Genomic DNA, 24,557 nt, shown 5'->3' with positions numbered 1-24,557 from the left:
TATTCCTTGGACTGTTTATTATTATTATTGTAACAGGTGGTTTCTTAGTTTTTGCTATCCTTGGTTAACTTATAATTTGACAGGATTTATCTTGTCTGGCGCCCAAACATTTTCTTTAAAAGTTTAAGCTAGGGCGGCCACCACTGTTACAGTATGCTTTAAAGATTACAATAGGTTACTTGCGTTACCCCGGTTCTCTGATAGCATTAAGTGAGGTGTCTTACCAGAACACCCTCCTTGCTGTGCGAAGCGAGGAAGAGGTGTGCTTGTTTTGAATGTCGTAATGACATTGTGTCACTCACTTTATACAGAGAGGAGGGAGACACTCCCTGACGCAACGTCATGTCTGCCAGCCAATTGGGGCTGGCGTAATGGAATTGGGCTTTTGAGGAATATGCGGAAGGGGCGTATCCCATAGTGAGACACCTCACTAAATACAATCAGAGAACCGGGTTATGCAAGTAACCTATTGTAAAAATTTACTTTTTTTTTCTTTTTTATATATATAGTTCTAGTTAATAATTTGCTAAACAAACTGTGAAATTAAAGTCAAATCAGAAGACATTTCCTTTTTAGTTAATGTGGTCCAGTTTATTTAAGGCATCTACATCAATACATGAAGTTGCCAAATGAAAGGATGAAACAAACTGTTAACAATATAAAGAGAAATGCTATTTTGGCAAATCTATCAGTTTTTCCAGCCAGATAACATATCAGGATCAAGGATTAGAGGAACTAACACTGTAGTGACATAAATAACAGATCAGCAGTCTCCACGAGAGAAATGTCAAAGCGCAAAAGTGACACAAAAATACTTCCATAATATACATGAGGCTATGGGCATGAACAGGAATGACATGGACATAGAGGGACTTTGAAAAGACATTGGAAAGACTCTGCTTCTATAGCGTTTGGTGTTTGCATCAGGCCGTAATTTATAACAGAACACTATTGAGATCCTCAATCTGTGATCATCAAGTACTACATTCTGGGAAAACAGACATACTGTATACTTTCATTCACAGAAAACATGACCCAAATGTAAATCAGGATTCAGAGAATGCCTGACACAGTCTACGAAGGTCTCCTTCATGGGTTTAAGGGAAAGAATGCAGAGTTCAATCAAATGTCAAGAAATTAAATCTCAATAAAACAAATGTCATATTTCCTGTAACATTTCCAAAAGATCAGCTAAAGAATTTTTTTTCATTAATCAATACATTTTAATTTTAAAAAAGGATACAAGAAATTAAATTTGCTTTAAAACATGATTGTTTCTGCTGTTTAGTGTCCAAATAATAATAATAATAATAATAATAATAATGTTATAAACATCATTATTTTAAGGACACAGTGTGCTGTAGTGGTTTGAGCACTGGACACAAAAATCATGAGAAAATTATCACTTTATAGATTTTGAAGATAGGTTAAGCACCTTTCCTCTCATTCCATGATTGGCTACAGGAAATCAAGATTCAATTTGCATCCCAGAGCTCATCATGTAGCTACACACAAAAGAGGAAGGTCTCATCTAATTAATAAGAGTCTGACGTTCATATGACAGATTGCACCCTCAGAGTTTGGTAGGATCACCTCAGAGTTGAGAAAATTCCAGGTTTCCCTTATTCTATCCAGTGATTAAACACTCTCTTATAGATGTCGAGATCTTACAAGTGTACAAATATACATTCAGTAAAATATCAAAATAGAAACTGTGCTTAAGTTCTCTGATAAATCACTGACAGACTGAACAGTACAGATAATCATCTCTCATCCAGGCTTTATGATTGTACCATAAAAGCAGCCCACGGCCCTGGAAGTCAGAGCTCAGAGCCGAAGTTACAAGATCAAGGGGAACGGTTACACGTATGCTGCATTTGGGAAGGGGAAAAAAACAACTATTTTGGCTTCGGTTGTGTCTCACATCTAACCAATTCTTCCATACAACACTTTTTATACACACACACAAAAAAAGAACTTTAAAGGGCTTAAGTCACTAGTCGGAGGTCTTGGCCTTTGTTTGATAGTTTGGGCTTAGATCCTCAGCCTCCACATTGTTACCCACAGTTTGTGTGGAGGAAAGACGTGGAAATGCCTCGTCGTGCTCAAGAGAGACTTTGGGCTTGGTTTATTTCCACTGAGGAGTCGTTTGGTCCGTGCGAGCAGACTGGGAAGGAGGAGGAGAGTGGAACGGCTGGCACTAGGAGGGCGCTTGTGTGCGGTCATAGTCCAGAATCAGGCCTTTGATGTGTGATAGTTTCTGGTGGAGATACTCGCAGCGCTTCTTTTCTTCCCTGTAGCCTGGAAACTTCTGCGGGGACAAAACCAAAATCTGCACATTAGAGGTGGGTATAAGTTCTGATTTCTCACTTAAGGTGCAGTTTTTTATCTGTAACTGAAATTTTACTAGTTGTCAAAAATGGCGACATCTGCTGGATGGAAGGTTTACTACAAATCATGTTTAGTATTCACATAGTCGGAGAATATGAGGCATGAAAGGTTCAGTGTTGTTATTGTTAACTAAAATGATTAAGAATTATTAAAATAGCTTTCATGCTTTCTTATATATTAACATATTTTAACATTCAAATATGAAATAAAAGCTAATAAAAAAATATAAATACTATAAAAGATAAAACTTAAATAACACTGAAAAGTTCATGGGGTTTTACAAATTTATATCAGATTATTTAAATAAGGTTCATGGTTATGCAGAAAGGTGATATTTTTACCCAGCCCCTCAGTTCATTGAGTTAAAACACTATTAACATAATACAATTAGCAACAATACAATTCTCTTACCTTCTTATACTTTCTGTACTTCTCCATTATTTGATCCTCCATTACCTAGCATAATCAAAATAATGATTAAAAAAAAATCAAACCTATTAATCTAAAAGAACCTCTGACATCATGTATTATGTAACTGTTATATAAGGTGTGCTAAAGCTTTATCTTGTAAAACAAAGACGCATTGTTCCACATGTAATCTTAAAGCCATTACGCCAGTCTTCAGTGTCACATGACCCTTCAGAAATCACTGTAATTTGATGCTCAATGAGATCTCTATCTATCTATCTATCTATCTATCTGTCTGTCTGTCTGTCTGTCTGTCTGTCTGTCAACCAACCAACAGCGATGCACTTTTTTTGTACTATTTAATGCAACAGCATTTTGTAATGGGATTTTTTTTTTTTTTTTTTTTGTAACGTCATAAATGTAAAAATGTCACCTTTGATCAAATTTAATGCATCATTCTTAAATAAAATTATTATTTTTTCTTAAAAAGAAAAATGAACAATCTTACTCACTCCAAACATTTGAACAATAGTGTTTGTCTTTATCAATACCTTATACTTGTGTGTCCCGGGAGACAGCGTCTTTATCTTGGATCCCAGCTGAACAAACATCTCTGTGACTTTACCTATACGTTCATGAAGGTCTCTGTACTCGTCATATTCCGCACAGAAATCCTCTTTGTACCTCTGCCGCTGCTCAGAGTCTGTGATAGTGTTGTATTTTCTGGAAAGAAAAGTTCCTTGAGTGAACTAAACCATGTCTCTAGGCAGAATCCAAAGAGAAACCAGTAGGTGGCACTATATATTCAAATAAATGTGTATTCTCTTTCTTGGGTTGTTTTTTCTGAAACTACCAGTTCCTTTAAAAGCTCAAATAGAGAAAAATTTTCTATATTTTAATTTGAATTCTTACATTTTGTTCTGTACATTCTGCTTTAAATGTGCAACTCAGTTAAATATCTATTCCTTAATCACCGGCAGACAATCTCCACCCTATAATTACAGAAGAACAAAGCAGTAAAATAAACCGAAATCTGGTCTTACTTACAATAAATAGTCAGGCAGCTCATCGGGAGAGGCACGAGAGACAGGTGTGTTGGGTCGTTCATGGTCTACACAAACACAGACAAGAATAATAAAGTGGTTTATGTAATCTCACTACGCAAACATATCAAAGCCCCATGCTGCCTGGGTTGGAGTCATTTATCAAATCTTGTGATAAGGGAACGTGGAGGGCAGTGGTCGCTGACAAAGGATGCCTGACAAGATGTCAAGCTTGAGGCGATGGTCAAAGTGGGCTCTGCACGTTTTACAGTGGGTCACCCAGCTGTTAGTTAAGTTAATCATCCACCCTGGCGCTAGGGAAGGGCGCAGACGAGCAGTCACCTCGCACGCACATGTCTGTGAACTCGCACACAAACACAGGAATATTTCCTGACTAGCTGGGGCAAGTCCAAACCTGTTCTGCCATCATTTCACTTGAAATGAAAGTGTCTCACGGTGAGCCACTTCTGAGATGAATTACAGCGGCAGAGCTGAAACAGGATGTTTTGTTTAAAAAGAAAAGAAAATAATAATAATATTATATATATATATATATATATATATTTAATTATAATTTTTTTAACAGAACAACAGTTATTCAGCATCAAAAACATCTAGTGAAATTTTATTTATGTATTTATTTATATTTTAAATATGTAAATAGGCCAACAATTAGAATGTTTTTTTTTATTGTCACAAGCAAAAATAATGTAACAAATTATCAATTAAAATGTATTCTGCTGTAATCACACAATTAGTAATGATAATCATTTAACATTCCCAGTTATATACACTACTGTTCAAAAGTTTTTTTGTTTTTTTTTAATTGTTTGGAATTAAAAGAAAAAAAAATGCTTATATGCTGACCAATGCTACATTTATTTACAGTAATTAAAAACTGAAATAGTAGTTCAATTTAAAATAAATGTTTTGTCTTTTGCAACATTTAAAAAAAAATGTCTTTACAATTCCTTTTTATAAATGTTTTATGCATTCTTGCTGAATAAAAGTATTAATTTTAGAAACAAATGGTGTTAACGGCTGCGTGTTGTTTATTTCTTTATTTTTATTGTTTTACTTTTCAATGTTGTTTAAAAGTTGAGAATGTTTATGCCTCATTCAGATGGTTGTTTGCAATAAAAAAAACCCTAATAAACTATAGATCATGAATTAATATATTACTTAAAATAAAAAGAAAGAAAAGAAAAAAAACTTACTGACTTAAACTACTTTTAAACAGTAAACTTACAAACTTTTAAACAGTAGTCTGTATATTACTTTCCTTTGCAAATAATTTATTGGCCACAAATATATGTGACCCTGGACCACAAAACCAGTCATAAAAGGTCCATAAAAAAAATCTAAAAGCTGAATAAATAAGCTTTCCATTGATGTATGGTTTGTTAGGATAGGACAATATCTGTCCGAGATACAACTATTTGAAAATCTGGAATCTGAGGGTGCAAAAAAATCAAAATATTGAGAAATTTGCCTTTAAAGTTGTCCAAATTAAGTTCTTAGCAATGCATATTACTAATAAAAAATTAAGTTTTGATATATTAACGGTAGGAATTTTACAAAATATCTTCATGGATAACATATGCATAAAGAAAATAACCAAAATTTTGACCCATTAAATTTATCTTTGGCTATTGTTACAAATATACAGTGTGACTTATGACTGGTTTGTGGCCCAGGGTTACATATTGCACCTCTACATCAAAATTTCACCTTTTTTATACCTTTTAACCCACCACTGATATTTTCCTGGTTCTGTTTAAGGTCCGGGCTGGTCTCGACCCACTCAGGTTTTAAGCGCTCCCTCTCTTTTTCTTTATGCTTCTTGGACTTCTTTTTGTGCTGGCCGTTTGCTAGCTGCTGGTCAGTGCAGATTTCTGGTTCTCTTCTTGGGCGTTTGGGGCTGGATGATGGCTGCTGTGCTGGTTCTGGCTGTTCAGATTTGGGCACGCTGTTGGACTCGCCGAGCTTGTGCCGCTGGTAATGAGCATCAGGGCTCTCCTGAGCCATACTGCTACCCCTCTGCAAACTTGAGTTTCCATGAGCGGAAGAGCTACGGCTCATAGAGGAGCTGAGAGGCAAGGGCATGTTCTGGTCTAATAAACGTTGCTTTTTCGGCATCTGACTTTCTGGATGGTCGGAAGGCACTGGGCGTTTCTGGGAGGAAAGAAAGAAGGAGATTTCACAAACTTTGGAAAACATTGGCTCCTGCAAACAGCAGTGACTGAAGCGCCTCCATAAATAAAGAGCAGACGGCGCTCTTCTTATTCTCATCTGAGGTAGATCAATCATACATTCAATCACAAACCTGCTTCAGTGCACACAAGAAACTGGTAGTCCATTCCACAGATACTACAGCATGCAACAGCTCGATAATGAGACGAAGGAAAACTAGCACTTCTTTTTATAGGTACATATTTACCATGGAGAGATTCTTGACTGGGCTGAGTTGGGATGGAGAATCCTCTGAGGGTTTGTGGAATGAATGGCTGGACTGGAGGCTTTTCAACTGGCTACTGCTGCTGCTGCTGCTGAGAGGCTGGAGTTTTCTGGAATATCAGAGAGCGAGACACCGTCAAATGTCACTCCATTCATGCCTGCCATCAGGCAACCTTTGAAACAAATCTGTGAACTATCCAAAGTGGAGATCAACTTCCCAGTTCCTGAAAGCTGTTGTGCTTACAGGAAATGGAGGAGCTAAACAGGAAGAAATTTAAAGCTCAGGATCAAGATCTAGGATTTGCACGAGTGTTAATCAGGTTTGGCTGTTCCCGAACGGAGTGTAAAAACATACTCTTGCACAGCATTCGTTCGGTCAGAGCGCCGGGGATGTTAGTCTACTTTAGCATTTCCGGGTAGCTGATAACATCTGCAGTGGGACTGGCAAAAGCCTTGCTCATGTCCAGTGACGAGAACAATGGTGCCAGAGACATTCCTACTCTGCTGGAACTTTCCTCTGGCAATCTGCTTCCTACAGCTCTTTCCTCTCAAAGAGCGGCTTCATAAGCGTCTGCATCGATCCCCTCATAAACCTGATGAACTAAACTATTCTACACTATATACTGTAGTAAAAAGTAAAACTAATATAAAATACAGAATAACATCTACATACAATATATATTTATTTATAAATAAAGAATCTAAATATAAATATTACAAATATTTATTAAATATCTAAATATTACATAACGAACAAGTAATAATGAAATGATAATTTAAAAATGTTTTGTTGTTGACAATGAACTCACTAAATGAAAAACTACCATTGAAAAGTTCGATTTTTTTACTTAAAAAAAAAAACTTTTATTTGAGCAAGATATTTTTTATTCAGCAAATATCCATTAAATTGATCAGGAGTGACACTTACATTGTTACAAAATACTTCTAGCTAAAAGAAATTCTGCTCTTTTAAACTTTCTATTCAAAGAGTCATTAAAATGCATTATGATTTCAACAAAAATATTAGAACAGTTTTCAACATTGATTATAATGTGAAATGTAACTGATTAGAATAATTTCTGAAGGATCATGCAACATTGAATACTGGAATAATTCAGCTTCGCCATCTCATAAATTGGCACAGTTATTTTACATCAAAGTTTCACAATATTAATTTGTTTGCTGTATTTTTAATTAAAATAAATGCAGCCTTGGTGAGCATGAGACACTTTAAAAAATTATTATTTCTTTCTGGCCCCAAAAGTATGAATGGTAGCAGTTCATGGATCATTCTGCAAACATGCTGTGTTGTGTAAGTCCCGTTCTGGGGTTTATTGCGAGATCATTTCAATCTGTCCCATTAGGATACTTTAGACTGGCAGTGCACATAAAAATTGAGAGGCAGAGGTGAAGGCAGAGAAGAAACTCAAGCACGCAGTCAGTTAGGCGGAGTGTGGAAAACCTCCCAAAGACAGGGCTGCCAAGAGCGTATTTGGCAGGATGGCTGCCGTTTATTCTCCTATTGTTCCGGGCTTGAATGTGGCTGCACAGAAGCTTTCAGCATAATTCCACTCAACAGCACAGTGAATCGCACGGCTTCCTGCTCAGACAGGCCTATTAACCACATCATCTGTGCTAAAATGCGTACTTAAGGCCTCCAAAACACATCATCTCAGCAGACTGTGGGGGCAAGGCCTGGATGACAATACTGTACCAAACGTCACCAGCCCTTCTCAGTCAAATGAAGTTGGGAAATAATACGGTTATGAAAGTTTAGCATGTCTCAAAGTAGGGTTATTACTGTACAGTTAAATAAAATATTAATAGCAATATAAAAAAAAAAAAAAACTACTAAAAACGACAAACAATTTTATTGAAAATAAATGACTACTTAAAATATAAATACAATACACTTTTTATTAATACTTTCAATTAACTTTTATTTTATAATTTTCCATTTAGAACTATATCACTATGTAAATAATACTAAAATAACACTAATAATACTGTAATAATGACTTTAATTACTTCAAAAAATTTAGCCTGTATAATATTTGAAAATGTAAAAAGGAGCATATTTTTGGTTTGGTTTTGATAAAGGGGTACTTGAACCTTACAAATGGGCCTGTGCAAGACAAAAAAAGGTTGGAAGCAAAGCAGAGCAAAGTGAAGTATTGTAAGGCAAAGTATAGAAGATTATGGTCTGACACACTAAAACAGCAATCCATATTTATGAGGAGATACAAGTGATGTTGTGAGCATTGAGGATATTTTATGTACCTTGCCAACACCCTTTGAATGAGTTGCCGCTCTTCCTCGACATAACCGGGCCAGTCCCTCCGCACATGTCTGTAGAAATCATCCTTTAAAGTAAAGCTGTGGTCTTTGGGATTGAGTTTAGCCACCTGAAAGGAAACATACAGAACAGTAGAATTATTCTCCTAATGAGAAACTGCCCTCCATTCACAAAAGCGCTTAAGTAAACAACATTTCAACAGTGACTTGAACCATCGAGCATTACTGGAGTCAGCATCTTTTTTGAAGAAATATGACACTTTAGAATGTTTTATGAGAGAGAGAAATAATGTACGACAGGCCTTTTAAGGACATGCTTAAATACATCCAGAGGGCAATAATTCAATTCAGACCTTGCAAATGAAAAACAGAAAGCATAAATGTGTTGCAGCACACAACGTTTTGTAGAGCACTTTACAAATGGGAATTGAACTCAGCACAACCCTCCCTCTGTCAAATCACGATCCATTCTCCAAATATCATTACGGCAGAAGACTAATTGCTAGTGCTAGCACCGCAACCTCCCCTTGTTGACTGTGCAGGAACTCCTGAATATAAACGCAGCAGGAAACATTCAGCAAATAAACCTACTGACAAAATCAGCCAGAACCATCTCGTCTGCTCAAATGCAATAGAGAAGCAGCTCTGGACATAAACTACATTATCTGGACAGGCTGAGTACTGAACTGTGTTTTCTTAAGTAGGGCTGATGGGAGAGATAAAAAAAAATAAATAAAAAAAACCTTGGCACTGATGCAGAATGAAATGCTGACTGAGAGTTTTAATCAACAACATATTTTACAGGGCTCCAGACTATGACTAGAACAGTCACAAAAAAAATGTGCAACAATTTAAACTCTAGCCTCCATGAGCAACAGTCATAGTTAAAGCGAGTCATGACGCTGATTCACATAAAAATGACTCTTATGAACTGCTTCTTTTTATTGAGTCAGTCAAAACAACTCATTAAACAATCTTTACCTTGCTTGTGACTGATATAATATAATATAATATACTTTATAAAAATGTTGATGTCAGTAATATTTTTTTATTATTAATATTTTTATTTAGCTAGAATGCATTAAATTGGTAAAAAGATTTGTTTGTTTGTTTGTAACCATGTACGAGCATTTACTCTTTCAAATGAATGCTGTTCTGAACTTTCTATTCCACAAAAATCCTGAACAAAATGCATCATGGTTATATATATATATATATATATATAATGTATTTACAATACTACTGTTTTTATTTTTCAACAAATAAGAATAAACTTCTTTAAAAAAAAAAAAAAAAAAAAAACTTTTGAATAGAAGAAACAGAATTAAAAAAGATTCCAAGTGAGGTTTGGAAACAATTTTCCATTTATGTAGATAATCAATATTTTGTTTGTTGTGCATTTGGGCTGTAGCATGCTGTGCACTTATGTTTTACCTCATCCAGCACAGCGTTTAAGTCGGCTTTGTCCTTGGGGCTGGCCTTCTCCCTCTCCAGCCAGAGCAGTAGTTCTGGCTTGCTGTAGGGCTTTAAGGCCAGAACATGAATGACACGTTCTTTCAAGGACCTGTGGGCCACCAAGCTAGGTGTACTGTTCCTCTTGTTGCTGGGTGAATGTTTATTAGTGTTGTCAAAGCTGGTCGGCAGGCCCTGTTTCTTCTGAATCTTCACACATTTACCTGAGAAGAGAAAAACAAAAAAAAAAACAAAAAAAACACCATAAGAGTCACTAATGATTTTTATGACTTGGTCAGTAAAACAAAAGCATTCACCTTACATTATTTTAACATATTTAAATGTCTTCAAAATAAGCTCAGAATCTGCTAAGTGACATAAAATGGGCTGAAAGATTATTGCCTAACTCGACTGCCTCTTCATCACTGAAAATAAACCAAGAGCTCTGCAAATAGCACAGAACTTCTGGGGCCACTCAAATCCCCAAGCTCTCGTTACGCAAAACAAAACCGAGCCGCCCTGAGGTGAAATTAGACACACACATAACAGAGAAGGGGTGAGCGCTGGGGCTGTAACAAATGACTGTCACACATACAGTAGTGTAAACAGCAAGCGCTGGACCACTTTAGGAAATACAGCTTTGAGTAAACATGACGGCCCCCATAGCACTCGTATGACCCGTTCTCCGGATGTGCACTCTGAATTTGGCATGCACCGAGTGGGATGGAGAGTGTGAAAGAGCTGGCGGTAAATGTTGCTCTCTCCTGTGCAAATATCTCAGCCGTGGAAAAGAACGCACCTCAAATAGAGCTGTTTTTTCTGTTTTCCATCTTCCCACCAGTGTGCTATTTCACCTGGAGCCAGCAGGACACAGGAGTGCTAATATATATCAAGCATGCCTAATCTCATTAGAAGTTTAAGCTGTACTTTGAAGGTTGCAATAGGACAAAGTGAAGCATAAGCTGTTCATACAGCGAGTGCTACGCTCCTGTGCTCATCCAGTTTTACGTAACATTCATGCTTCCATTTAGACCGCTTTAGGGCTTTGTTATTGCTGCAAAAACACACTACGCTGTTGTCTTGGGAGTTAAATTCAAATGGATTGGGTGAAATCAAATTACTCAGGCATTTGAAGCAATCTTCACATTAACTCTCAAGGAAAGTTCATCCAAAAATGAACTGTCTGTTATCATTTTTTCACCCTCATATGACATACGGTCTTCTGTGGAACACACACACAAAAAAATGTACCGCCCTCATGTTGTTCTAAACCTGTTTGACTGACTTTTTTCTGTGAAAGACAAAAAACGATATTCTGAGGGATTTTGGTAGCCAAACGGTTTTGGTGACCATTGACATTTCTCAAAATATCATCTTTTGTCGGAAGAGAAACTCATGAGAACAACATGAGAGTGAGAAATTGATGACAGATTTTTCCTTTTTTTCGGGTGAATATCTCTGAATAACCTTCCTGCTGTATTCGGGTCAGTTTTGACTTGGAGGTACATAAAAATGTATGGGGGGAAAATGTTTATGAAAACACACATTATGTAATTTTATTATTATTATTTTGGTGACAATTATTATGATTTCTAAGTATTTTTTAAGAGCAGGCCTCATAAAAGTATCGTATCTGACTATCAAGCAATCCACATATGGCTTGTGCACTATATATAAAGTCTTCTAAAGCACTGAACGCTTTGTGTGAGAAATAGACACAAATCTGAAGTCGCTGTTCACTGGAAACTTCCTCCAGTCAGCACTTAACTCAAAAATGACTGCTCACACTGGAGTCAGTGGGTTGATTTGAGAGAGAAAAGAAAAAAAAATGGTTTTGTAATACAGATCAATTAATTCACTGAAGGCATCTGACTCAAAAGAATGATTCATTCAAGAATCATTCTCGAATTAAACAAGCCAATTTTCTCATACAGAGCTATCATATAAGACTCTAAAAATAGGAGACGAGTCATATAAGCACTTTTGTGGTAATGTATGTCATTTTCAGACCCCATTTATTCTTACAGTATGGAAAAAACAAGTGACCCGTACATTATTCAGAAGTTCCTCAGAAACTTTGACTTATGTCATTTAGAATGACATAACTGTCAATAAATGACACATTTAGAAACCCATATAGTTTGCCTCAACAACAAGGGTCAGTTTTCCTTTCTCAAAAATGTCTCTGTTCTAAGTTCTGCAATCGTACATGCTGGCACACTTTATTATACTTAAAAGAGCTGACTTTATATTTCAACAGTTACGTTAACGGCATGATATACTGCAATAACCGCAGAACTGTGAGAACAATGATCCCATTTATGAGGAATGTTTGACTATTACACACTGGCAAACAAGAGCGAGAAAAACACAACTGTACTGAATTCCTCTTGACGCCTAAACATGTTGCGCTTTGCGAAAAGTGCTGAATTAAACACTCTCTTTCTCCAAAACCATTCGAGACACTTTACTGTATTTTGGGGCAATAATACTGTATGAACTGTAGACAGATGTCATAAGAATCAAACATTTAATCAAATCTAGCCTTACAGGCAATCTCATCAAATCAAATTCTAAAATCAAATAGTTTTACCCTACAATTCTCAGAAATCACTTGTTTAAGTATGTCTGAATGCTCAAAAATAGAAGAACTTACATGACTGTGCTTGAAGTAAATGCTACACTGTATAATTTATCAATATATCTGTATATTCATAAACACAATGAGTGTTTGACTGAGATATTGCTGTTATTTGGCATTGTTATTTATTCATTTATTTTATTTGGCCGATAGGTGTTGGAAGAGGGACTTTTATTTTGACAGCGCCGAGAACCCTGCAAGCTACCTTTCTTCATCTTTATTAGTCAAACTTTTCTTGCTTATTATTTTTGTTTTTTAACTTTTATTTGTGAAAAAGATACTATAATTGGATCGCATAACAAAGAAATTAACACTGTAAATGCAGGTAAGTGAGCAGATAAATGGGGGAATGTCCCACTTTACCTAAAGTTTATTTTACGGATTTATTTATTTATTTTTCTTATCAATTTGATTTTTTAAATGATTACTTTCCAAATAATGTGTTTAAATATAATGAATAAAGTGCTGTCAAATGATTAAATTGCACCCAAAATATGTTTTTGTTTACATAATATATATGTGTGTACTGTGTATATTTATTTATTCATGCATGTATATATTTAAGAAAAATAAGTCATGTTTATATTTTAAATATATTACATATACTTAATTAAATTATATGAATATAAATTCATACATGTAAATATTTTTGAAATATATACTGTATGTGTGTAATAAATATACACAGTACACACACATAAATATGTAAAGAAAAACTTTTATTTTGGATGCGATTAATCATGATTAATCGTTAGACAGCATTAAGTATAATGAATACAGTTATTTCTCTAAAATCTAAAATGTTAAATAAATGTAAATTGAATCACAGAAATTGTTATGCATATGTTCTTTACTATGTTTAGATTAAATCATATGATATCATAAGTCTACACTTCGGTTTAACATCAGCAAGTGGCCACCCTGCTCACTAAGATATCAGCATCAACCATAAAAAAAAAAAAAAGAAATTCATATCAGTTGACCACTAATGACGACTGCACTCATCTTGATCACTAAATTTATGAGAACCAAAATCATCAAACAGTAAGTACATACCGTATTTTTCGGACTATAAGTCACACCTGAGTATAAGTCGCATCAGTCCAAAACTACGTCATGATGAGGAAAAAACATATATAAGTCGCACTGGACTATAAGTCGCATTTATTTAGAACCAAGCACCAAGAGAAAACATTACCGTCTACAGCCGCGAGAGGGCGTTCTATGCTGCTCACTGGTAGACTACAGGAGCACTGAGCAGTATAGAGCACCCTCTCGCGGCTGGGGACGGTAATGTTTTCTTTTGGTTCATTTCTCTCGGTTCATGTCAAATTAATTTTGATAAATAAGTCGCACCTGACTATAAGTCGCAGGACCAGCCAAACTATGAAAAAAAAGTGTGACTTATAGTCCGGAAAATACGGTACTACATTTTTTATGATGCACTTCTGCCTGCTCCTTACCAGTGTACAAAGTTAGATTGACCTTAAAATACCTCTGCTCTTTATAATTAAACGTCCGCTGAAATACCTTTCATACATTTCAAAGCCTCTGCAAACTATGAGAGCTATGAGGGCAAAGCAATATTTAGAAGCGCCAACATGATAAGTGTACTATTACTTCACCACAGAAATACAGTGTGCCACCACAAGAGGTTTCTCCGCTCGACTACAGAGATGGGAAAAAAGTTGGAGGCTGTTTTATTTTCTTTTCAGCCAAACAAATGTATCTGCCAAGCACTAAATTGTGCAAGGACATGGCTCACTTTCTACCGCCATATGGTTAAAAATACGCATGGAGACAGTATTACTTTTTTTTTTTTTTGTCTGTGACGGAATAACAAGCTAAAGCAAATACTATAAACTCACTCAAACACACCTATTATATGAAATCTGAATGTTGCAACATCAAATCATTCCACTTTAGTCCTCCTATATTGTCCGTCTCTAAATTATACCCCTTAGCAAGCAGTGCAGCCCAAATGTGTTTACATTACAAGACTAACTGAGACATACTGACGAAAAAGAGGATACTGCAGAGCTCTGTCTGGAAGGGAACTATTTGCTTTCTTTAGTGAAAGCGCTTCAGAGATTTTAATTGCCCTGAATCAAACAGACCTTATTTTCTCTAACCACTCAAGTGCTATCTTTCAGCTTTCTTAGACACAAGAGGCCTGCACGACGTGTGTCCTTCTCTCTAGTCGTCGCTTGGGGAATTGCAGACTTCTCTTCAGAGAGAGACCCCATGTATAATTCAGTATTTCTGCAGATGAAAACCTAATTGATCCCCAGCCATGATAATTAAAATCCTAGGCTAAACTTCATCCACCCAGCATGAGACTTGTTAGCGCATACTTCTGGCAGTCATCTGCAGATAAATGCTTGGGAAAGAGGGACTGGGGGAGGGAAATGCATCTTTACACGGCTCATCTAATACACAACCATCCCTTGATCAAAAACATCCTGGTTTATCCACCATTATTAACAGGATATGATACTACCAGGCTAACATATTCCTTGATTTTGGGAGAAATGAACATGTTATTTGATATAAGACATGTTTTAATGAGAACTAATTGTGTCTTTGCACATGGAGTTGGTCCTTTGTCTGCATGAGCTGGATTCTTACTTGGGCGTGTGGATCCAGGTTTGATCTCGATGGCTGAGCGACTCCAGATGTCCTTTTCCACTTGAGACATGCGCTCGCGGGTCATCTGGTAGGAATCGTCGGTGGCACACACCGTGATTTTGTCCTGAATACTGCCCTGACTTTCCAGATGCTCCCTGCCATCTCTAAGCAAAAACAGGCAACACACAGTGAGTTAAATGATCATGCTTGAAAATAAACATGTGGATTTGTTGAAATTCCAGGGAATGGATTTACAGTCTTGAATGCATCAGTTAGAACTGTTTGGAAATTACAAACATTTAAGTGATGTGTCACGTTATGACAATTTATAAGGGTATTTATGAATTTATATCTGAGGGCAGTTCCAACTTTGCAAGGACAGTCTGGTGCTACTGACTCACAGCCTGTAAGTAAATTTTTTTTATATTAAAAAAATTTGCCACTGATTATTCAAACACAAGTTTCTCCGATCACAAATGCAGACATGGTTTCATGTTTACGTAGTGCAATACGCAACATGTAAAAACACAGTATAAGTCATTATAATCCATAATTACGTCCCCACTGGATACAACAAATGCCTCGTTTGTAATGGGTTTTATTTGTTTTGCCGGGAGACGGCATTACAGTGTTAAGGGGAGTAACATTTCTGTCACATGCTTGAGGCATTCAGCCAATCACAATGCACTGGATAGCTGGCCAATCAGATCACACCTCGATTTTCAGATCGATGAGCTTTGTAAAAATCAATGCGTTTCAGAAGGGAGGGGCATATAGGAGCAACAATAATGTACATTATAGGGATATGCCGGTATCAAAATTTCATGTCGCGATTAATTGCTCATGCTTTTATCACGGTATTGAAATTTAGTTTTAAAAAGTGCTCAAAATACAGTATAATATACTATAATAGGTTAAATAACTTTTTTTCTAATAAGAAAAATAACTGAACATTTAAATAAAGCAATACAGAAAAATATATAAAGTTAAAAGTTTTGCACAGATTAAAGTGCAAAAGAACTATAAAGACCAATTTCACTTTAGTATCACTTTACAATCTCATTAGTTAACCATTAACATTCACAATGAGCAATAGCTACATTTGCTACACAAGTTATTAATCTTTGTTAAAAATAAATATAAGTCTTAGTTCACGTTAACTCATTAAATAATACAGTTGCAACTTTACATTTTAACAACGTTTTATTAAATATTGGAATACCTAAGATTAGTGAATGTTCAGATAAATTTTTAATTAGCAGTTTGTTAACTAATGAATGAACTCATGTTAAAAATGAAGCCCTGATGTAAAGTGTGAATTAACAATAATAAATCAAAACACTTTCAAACTATATCTATGGCATGTTGTAGTCCAGATTAAAATAGCATTTTAACCCCCGGTTTCACAGACAAGGCTTAAGCCTAGTCCTAGACTAAAATGCAAGTCTGAGTTGTTTCAAATGAAAAAAACTTGTACTGATTGATCTTAAAATATATCAGTGCCTTTGTTTTGTCTCAAGATGCACACCAGTAATGTTTTTTTCTAAGGCATGTTTATAAAAATTACTTAAATGTCCTAATTGAACTATGGCCTAATCCTGGTTTAGGCTAAGCCCTGTCTATGAAACCAGGCCTCAGTCTTAATACTTAAGTATTTGGCACTGTGATGAACATCATAGCAAATACACAAATCTGAATGGCTATTTAAAATTGTTTAAAAATGTTTTAGAAAGTAGTGTAGCTGGTTTATTTATGGGGTTTCCAGGGTAAGGACTGCATTGTCCGCAGTTTAGCGCCATCTACTGTCAGAGAGTGAATGTGCTTTCAATCAGCGCATCTCATGTGTTCCACATGTGCTTCTCATGCGTGCTTGTTTACATCAGAGCACACACGTGTCTTTCAAGCAGCATACAGCGGTGTTGTGCATTTTGACTAGTTGATGGGAATAGTATTCTTAAAATGCATTCTAAATTCTGAATAATTTGTAATATATAATTATTCGCTGTATTTATAAGTGTCCTCGATAAAAATATTGTGCATATTCTAGGGATGGGACGATAACCGGTTTTATTGATAACCGTGATAAAATGTGCTGAAGGTTAGTAATATCGTTTAAAAATGAATTATCATTAAAACCGTGTTTGATTATCGCAGTTTTAATAACTCACTATTAAATCATGTCCAGCCAGCAACAGTCTGACGCAAGCGCAGCGCACAATGTTTTTTTTGTTTTTTTTCGAGAAGGAATGGCGAAAGTCAGTGACTTTTCTATGCTTTTCTATGCTTCTACACTTTTCATTGTAAGGAAGGAAATGCCACAGAATTTAATCTTTCTTTAAATTAAGTGCATAGAGTTGCTTGTTTTATTAGTTGTTTGTTGATTATTAAATATAAAACTTGCTGAAATGTTTTCAGTGTGAGCATCAACTATTTTTGAACACTTTCATCTCGTTTCAACAAAACCGTGATAATATTGATAATCGTGATAATTTTAGTCACTATAATCGTGATATTAAATTTTCATACCGTCCCATCCCTAGCATATTCATTGCCGTGATATGTCGCATTACCGAATACCGGCACATGTCTAGTACATTATGTGGAAAATAGTGTGATTTTTTAACATTAAACATCATAAACACATTGCATTACACCAAAGACACAGCATAATGTTCTTTTTAGCCACATCATATGACCCCTTTAAAAGAACACAATGTGAATAAAACGCTACATCTAAATTAGTGTAAACATCACTACAGAAATTTCCTTGAAAGCTCTGAGAATCAGCCTGCTATGTAAAGACTGACATGTTTAACGCCTCGCTCCCCATTGCTAAGTGTTACAGCTGCTCCTTTGTCCACAAAGCAGCCAGAAAGTCAGTGACTAATTTATGACTAATGGCCTTAACCGGTTTTTGTGGAATTGCTTTGCATCCTCTTTCCCACAAACCGATCTAATGCTATTCTTCAGCGAGACAAGCAGAGTATTGTGAGACTACAAGTATCTTTTGAGCTGGAAAGCGAACAGATCAGTGCCAACCCGATCAAGAGACAGCAACTTCACAACTGACCATGACGCCTAATACTGTAATGGAACTCGGGTTCAAAGGTCAAAGAAAATGTTGAGCCTAACAAACAACAACCTACGCTCAACACACTGATTTAACATTCAAGACACATAATAACTAAGACAATTTATTATTTAAATAATATATTATTTAAAATTTTTTTTTTTTTGGACAGAAGCTTGTCAGAATTTTGTGGTAAATCAGTCAGTCACTGTATGTGTGCTAAGATAACAGGATGTCATTTTTATACAATTTGGATAATTATAATAATTTTTATTTTTTATGTCTTACCCAGAAACAAACTGGTGAATACAGTCGAAGCTGGCCTGAGGTTTGTCTTTACTGTCACTGGACAGGTAGAAGGAGAAGACACGGAATGCATCAGGAGAATCCAAGGAAGCAGGAATCTTGATATACTGGAAGATGAAAACAGATAGACTTGTGTCAATAAAGTCTCATTTCATTCTAAATATACACTTTTAAATACATAACTGCCCACTATAAATGCACACACGCAAACAGTGCAATTATGAGAGCGGATGTTTGTTTATACCCTCATGCTTCAGATCTATTAAATGGCTATTTTAAGCAATGGAAAAACTCTTGTGTAAAAAAAAAATAAAAAAAATAAAAATAGATGAATGACATCAAGAATTAACATTCATTATATAGCACAAACAAATAATTATAATTATAATACAAAGAGTCAAGTATCTCCTTTACCTGCCTAAAACACAGACTTTTGTTTATCGAGAAGAGCACTTACTTCAACATTCTTTCAATAAACCAGTCAAAGGGACTCCTCCCAGAGATGTCTCCGTTTGTATGTAAAATGTTAAGCAGCATGTCCTCATAAAGCAATTAAGTTATTACTTCCCTAGAAAAGGCACTTGCTGTACTAAAACCCGTTTCATGATAGAACGTTTTGTACTTGCCTATTTCTAAAAAAAAAAAAAAAAAAATCATATTTGTTAATTATATGAGTTTAAACGTATAAGACTTTCAGGCTTCTTGTAGTAGAAACATCTTCATTTGTCATTGATATACGTGTTTTTATGCCTTTCGAGCAAAAACATTCATCCCCATGGTAAAGTTTTCTAATTGATAGGGACAGAAGAGGTTTTGAAAAATTGTTGGAATGTCTTAAAAGCACCAGTTTGAATAGGTTTAAAAAAAAAAATGACATAAAAATATTTTATCATATGCCGACATTTTCCAGCAAAAGTGTGAATTTCATGGTGTTATATAACTGTAGAGTTTCCAGCTGTTTATTAACATTTCCCCCCTACAATAATTCCAGTCTAATAATAATAATATAATAACAATTCAAATCTGATATAATAATAATTCCAGTCCCTATAATATCTTTTCCCCCCAATGTAAAGGGTGTCTGCTAGAACAGAAATATATCATTCCTGACACATCGCAAAACATGTAGCTAAAAATAAAAGGTAGCATTTTTACCAGTGAAAATGTTGGCACGTTAAATATAAATATGAACTCCAAAAGCTTCTTATTGTATTAAAATAATATACGAATATAATTAAAGTGCTTCAAAAAAACTGACAACTTAATTTGAGACAGTTGTTCATATGTTCTTGTTTTGTAATATTTGTGATCCCTATGGGAGCTTTTTGGAGGCATGAATAAGCAAGTGAGCCAAAGAAACCTTTCCCTTTTCAGAGTACAAGCAAACTTTTGAATGTGCAGAATTCCTTTTAAAACAGCAAAAGCATTGGACAATGAAACAATGAAATGCAAAAACAAACAAAAAAGACCACCTACTGAAACTATTGTCTATTTATCTATGTAGTATAATTAATTATAATATGGGAAAAAGTATTTTCTTTTATCCATAAAAGTAAGGTACAACCACTTCTACCAGTGCTATAAAACTTTTCAGCTAGATGAACAGCAAACCTGCACTTTGATGGGTTCTGACTGATTCGTGCCAGATCGACTGCATCTCTGAGTTTGTGTTCTGAGGCAACACAAGAGTAACTGAGTCAGTCACGTAATTCTCGCAGTCATCTGAGGGCGATCAAAACAAATGCTACCCTGAACAAGTAATATCGACAGCGTGACCTCACTACCTGTTCAAAGTCCTGTGAAAAGGAATCAATAAGATTGCTGGACAGCTCTGCATGCACAAAGCCAAAAAAGCAGTGCTTCAAGACTGCCAAACACACGGTGAGGGAGCGCGGGGAGTCTGAGCTAGAGCCATAAGTAGAATCAACCCTGCGGCCCTCTCAACTCTCCTTCATGCAGTGGCTTCTATAAAATATAACTTCATGCAAGCTATTTCTGATAGTAAAAGACCAGCTATATTCTTAAGGGGAGGCCTAGAAACCTACTTTCACTAATACAAAAAGGCAATCCAAAATACAAACTCATTAAGCAACAGGTATTGCGGTGTCATTAAAAACAGCTTTTCCTTTCAAACAGCCTCCAGCTGAAAATGATGGATGTTTTAGTTGAGGCAGTGTCCTAGATTTGAGGAAAATGGATAGGTAGAGTCCGTATAATTTAAATACTTTATTTTCATTCGGGAGACAGCAGTCTGTCATTTGTGCTTGAGCGTGTCCAAAAGTGAGGTGGAAAATGGCAAAGACTAACTATGGACCCAAAAAGTCACTTTAACAAATCGTTTAAAACTGTTTTCAGGTGTGTGGTTTTCCATCAGTAAAATGACAGGGAATAACACGGCACTTTTAATTCCATCTGTCAAAGAGAGCCATGGGGTATTTTTTCAAATATGTAGGTTTATGCTGTGTAAGCATGTTTGGTTAAAGACTGGTTTAAAGAATGCATCTGTCCTAGGGCATGAAAGCGCTCTAAAGCGTAGTGCAACCTTTGTCCACAGAAAATGAACAATGTTTCTCTATAGAAGGTTTTTTTAAAACTCGGACTAGTAATAACAATACATGACCAAACCAAACCAAACCAAAAGACAAAGTAAAGCAAAACAAAACCTATAAAAAAGGCTTTTGCACAAGGACCTAATTATACTAATTATAGTATGGGTCTTAATACATGAAAATATACAGTTGCCTTTATATTTTAGAAAGGGAGTCGCTCAAAAAGAGATCTTTATATTTTGAGGTCCCTGGCATCAAAGAAAGTTTAACTGTGATTGTGAACATACAGGTTAATCATTTGAACTTTCGTGAAACTGCATATTTCATATTTCAATGTTTTATAAAACATAAACACTAACCTCTTCATTTTTAGACGCACACTGGACTCATTTCAGCTGTGTTTAATGAAGTGCATAAATACCCTAGCAAGCAATTTACCGTCCTACAGATCTATAAACAGCATGTACAGGCACGGCAGAAAAGGGTTTTGGCTGTCAAAAATGCCCGGTCACGCAGTACAACCATAAGCACTGTCGGCCACATGGAGCCAATAAAAAGCTACCAGTCTCACAAACACACATTCAGCTTCACAACCCCCACAGAACGAACCCTGCCCCCATCATTATCTGTTAGCTTTCCTTGCGACAAAACAAGCACTCACGAGCAGTCACAACATACTAGCAAACAGTAGCCTGCTACGACGATGGACGCTCATGGGGTCTGAATTGGGGAAAATGCTGGTAATGACCCAGATATGTCCTCGTCTTCAAAAAACGAGGCAGTATACGACATGATCAGACTAATGCAACTTTTCCTGTGACAAACCAAAAAAAGCATAATGGTCAGCCAACAGCTAGTCCTACACCTGCTGCTGGAAGCCCCTGCCAAAAGTGCTAGTCTTCTTCGCCCAAATTCAACAAGTCATTTCAAGGAGGTCCCAGATGTAGGCCACAGCAATGCTGTGAAGGAATTAATAATCATTTGCGTTTCAAATGGCCACACCGACCGAACAAAAGCCAGTCACCTCTGAGGCATCAACAGAGCCATGAATTTACAGTCTTTACCCCCCTTAAAGTCCCCTTTTCTCAAAGCATCACATCCCCCACCCCTTTCCCTCCAGGAGACAAGCACTGCCCACACCCCCATCCCTTCCACGTGGTACATTCACTTGTCGACCCCTGGCTCAACCACCATGCACACTTCATATTCTGATTATAATCAATGTCATGCCGGTCAGTTCATTCTGGGGGCTGCCCTCTTTTTCCATTTCCGGTTTCCTCCTCGATCTTCAATAACCATATGTCATTTACCCCTTTGGTTCCCAGCTTCTGTCTCCAGGGAGAACGTGGTTTTTCATGGCGGCAGGATCACACTCAGGCCACTTAGATCGGAGTAAGAGAGATTTAGGGTCTATAAGCAATAGGTATGGGAATCAACAGAGGCCATTATTATTGCGATTTTAACATTTTCTGTAGTATTTTGACAACATACATTGCGATATATAATGTTAAATCCTTCAAGGTGTACAAATTGAGACACGAAATTATGTGATTGGTCTATTTTTGTTGCACAGTAGCATACAAAATTAGACAAGACAATTTGACTTCAAACTGATTTTTATTTTTTGGGGCATTTTCGCCTTTTATTGTGATAGGACAAATTAGAACTGACAGGAAGGGAATTGGAAGAGCGATGGGGGTAAGGTCCTTCAGTTGAGATTCGAACTTGAGACAACCGTAGAGCAACGGCGCTGTATATCGGCGCGTTGCCCACAAGGCTATCAGCACCGACCAACTGTGATAAATAAATAAATAAATAAACACATTTATATATAAATAAAAAGATAAAACATTTAGCAATAATGTGACAGGTGAGCTTTGCTTATGAATGAGCAGCATGCTGGCAGTATAGACATGTCATTATGTAAACAGCTTCTTTGATTGTAACTGCGAGTTTAATTGAAAGTATGTTGCATCCCAGTGCACAACTGGCTTGAAGTGGTTTGACAGCATACTTGTGTTGAAATATCACACATATTTAGCCTTCTGTAACATGTGCTTCAAGATCAGATATATGCAAGAACAAGCTTTCTTTACAGAGAGACAGAGAAAGAAAGAGAACGATACGGTATCGCCGATTCATTTGCCCTGTTTGTGAAATTACAAAGATTTCAAAGTTGATCTGGTTTTCATGCATTACATCTAAAATTATTTGTATTATCTACCTGCAATCTCAATCTGAAATTCAAACTCTGGTAAAAGATTGAAACTTAGTGTGCATCGGTACAATATCATCATGCAAAATATTGCGACACTACACAATAACGATTTTCCCCCCACCCCCATAAAGAAAAAGATGCTCTAGAAAAATGAAAAGTAGGAAATTCACATATGGGGAAAATGTGAACTTGTTGGTGTTCACATCTCAATCAATGATTTGAAAGAGTAAAATATAAAGGCTTTTACGCAAAGTTCATTATCTATGTTGCGAAGTTGACTGTTAATACATTTGCCTTTTGCTCCTTTCTGTGTTTATTCCTCCAGTGAAAGCCAACGCCCAACTTGGCAGATGAGACTTTATCAGCTTTTAGATCAGTACATTAGGTAGTATACCACTAAGGTTAAAATGCAAATACAGACTGCTTTGAGGTTTGCTACTGAAACTTTATCTCTCTCTCCCTGTGCTGTGTGCATTTATGATGATTATGATTCAAGCTCTTTGTGTCATTCACCTTGTTTTCTCACAGTGGGTCTCGTTCACCAACTATACATAAAATCTTTTGGCCAAATGTTATAGTGCAGAAATCAAAGTTTCATTCATGAGTGATTTAAAAAATTAATTTAAATATTACATTTTAAAATATCCGGTTTCTGTTCTAATGTATTTTATAATGCAGCTTATTCCTGTGATGGCAAAGATGAATTTTCAGCATTAATTACTCCAGTCTTCAGTGTCACACGATCCTTCAGAAATCATTCTAATATGCTGATTTTGTGCTTAACAAATCTTTTTTCTTATTATTATCAGTGCTGAAAACAGGCGTGTTTAATATTTTTGTGGAAACTGTGATACATTTTTCAGGATTGCTTGATTAATAGAAAGACTAAAAGAACAGCACTTATTTGAAATAGAAAAAAAAACATCACTTTTGATTAATGTATATTCATTGAATAAAAGTATTTTCTTTAAAAAAATAAAAATCATACTGACCGCACTGTTTTAGTTTGGGTGGTGAACAACCGAAGTATACTGATACCATCAAATACAAAATAATTACGCAATTATTAGTGAAGGAGACCGACTGTTCTTACAATCAG

General features: G+C 36.0%; 1 protein-coding gene across 2 annotated transcripts in view; it reads right to left on the bottom strand.

Moving 5' to 3' along the window:
* Positions 1–564: 564 nt before the first annotated feature.
* The window catches only part of LOC132101437 (RNA polymerase II elongation factor ELL2), a 42,612-nt gene continuing 18,619 nt past the window's right edge, over positions 565–24,557 (bottom strand). Inside the window, exons 3-12 of one of the 2 annotated variants that reach the window (XM_059506394.1) lie at positions 18,674–18,798; positions 15,316–15,479; positions 10,029–10,270; positions 8,580–8,704; positions 6,283–6,409; positions 5,597–6,017; positions 3,847–3,910; positions 3,351–3,522; positions 2,803–2,847; positions 565–2,311 (exon numbers count right to left, since the gene is read on the bottom strand). In XM_059506394.1, the coding sequence (XP_059362377.1) occupies positions 2,201–2,311; positions 2,803–2,847; positions 3,351–3,522; positions 3,847–3,910; positions 5,597–6,017; positions 6,283–6,409; positions 8,580–8,704; positions 10,029–10,270; positions 15,316–15,479; positions 18,674–18,798 (1,596 nt within the window). In that variant the 3' untranslated portion in view covers positions 565–2,200. Of the gene's footprint in view, positions 2,312–2,802; positions 2,848–3,350; positions 3,523–3,846; positions 3,911–5,584; positions 6,018–6,282; positions 6,410–8,579; positions 8,705–10,028; positions 10,271–15,315; positions 15,480–18,673; positions 18,799–24,557 lie in introns of both variants that reach the window. The other variant, XM_059506393.1, reaches the window with a different exon arrangement.

Source organism: Carassius carassius, chromosome 23 (assembly GCF_963082965.1).
Source record: "Carassius carassius chromosome 23, fCarCar2.1, whole genome shotgun sequence".
Taxonomy (NCBI): domain Eukaryota; kingdom Metazoa; phylum Chordata; class Actinopteri; order Cypriniformes; family Cyprinidae; genus Carassius; species Carassius carassius.
This window is presented reverse-complemented; position numbering and strand designations above follow the sequence as displayed.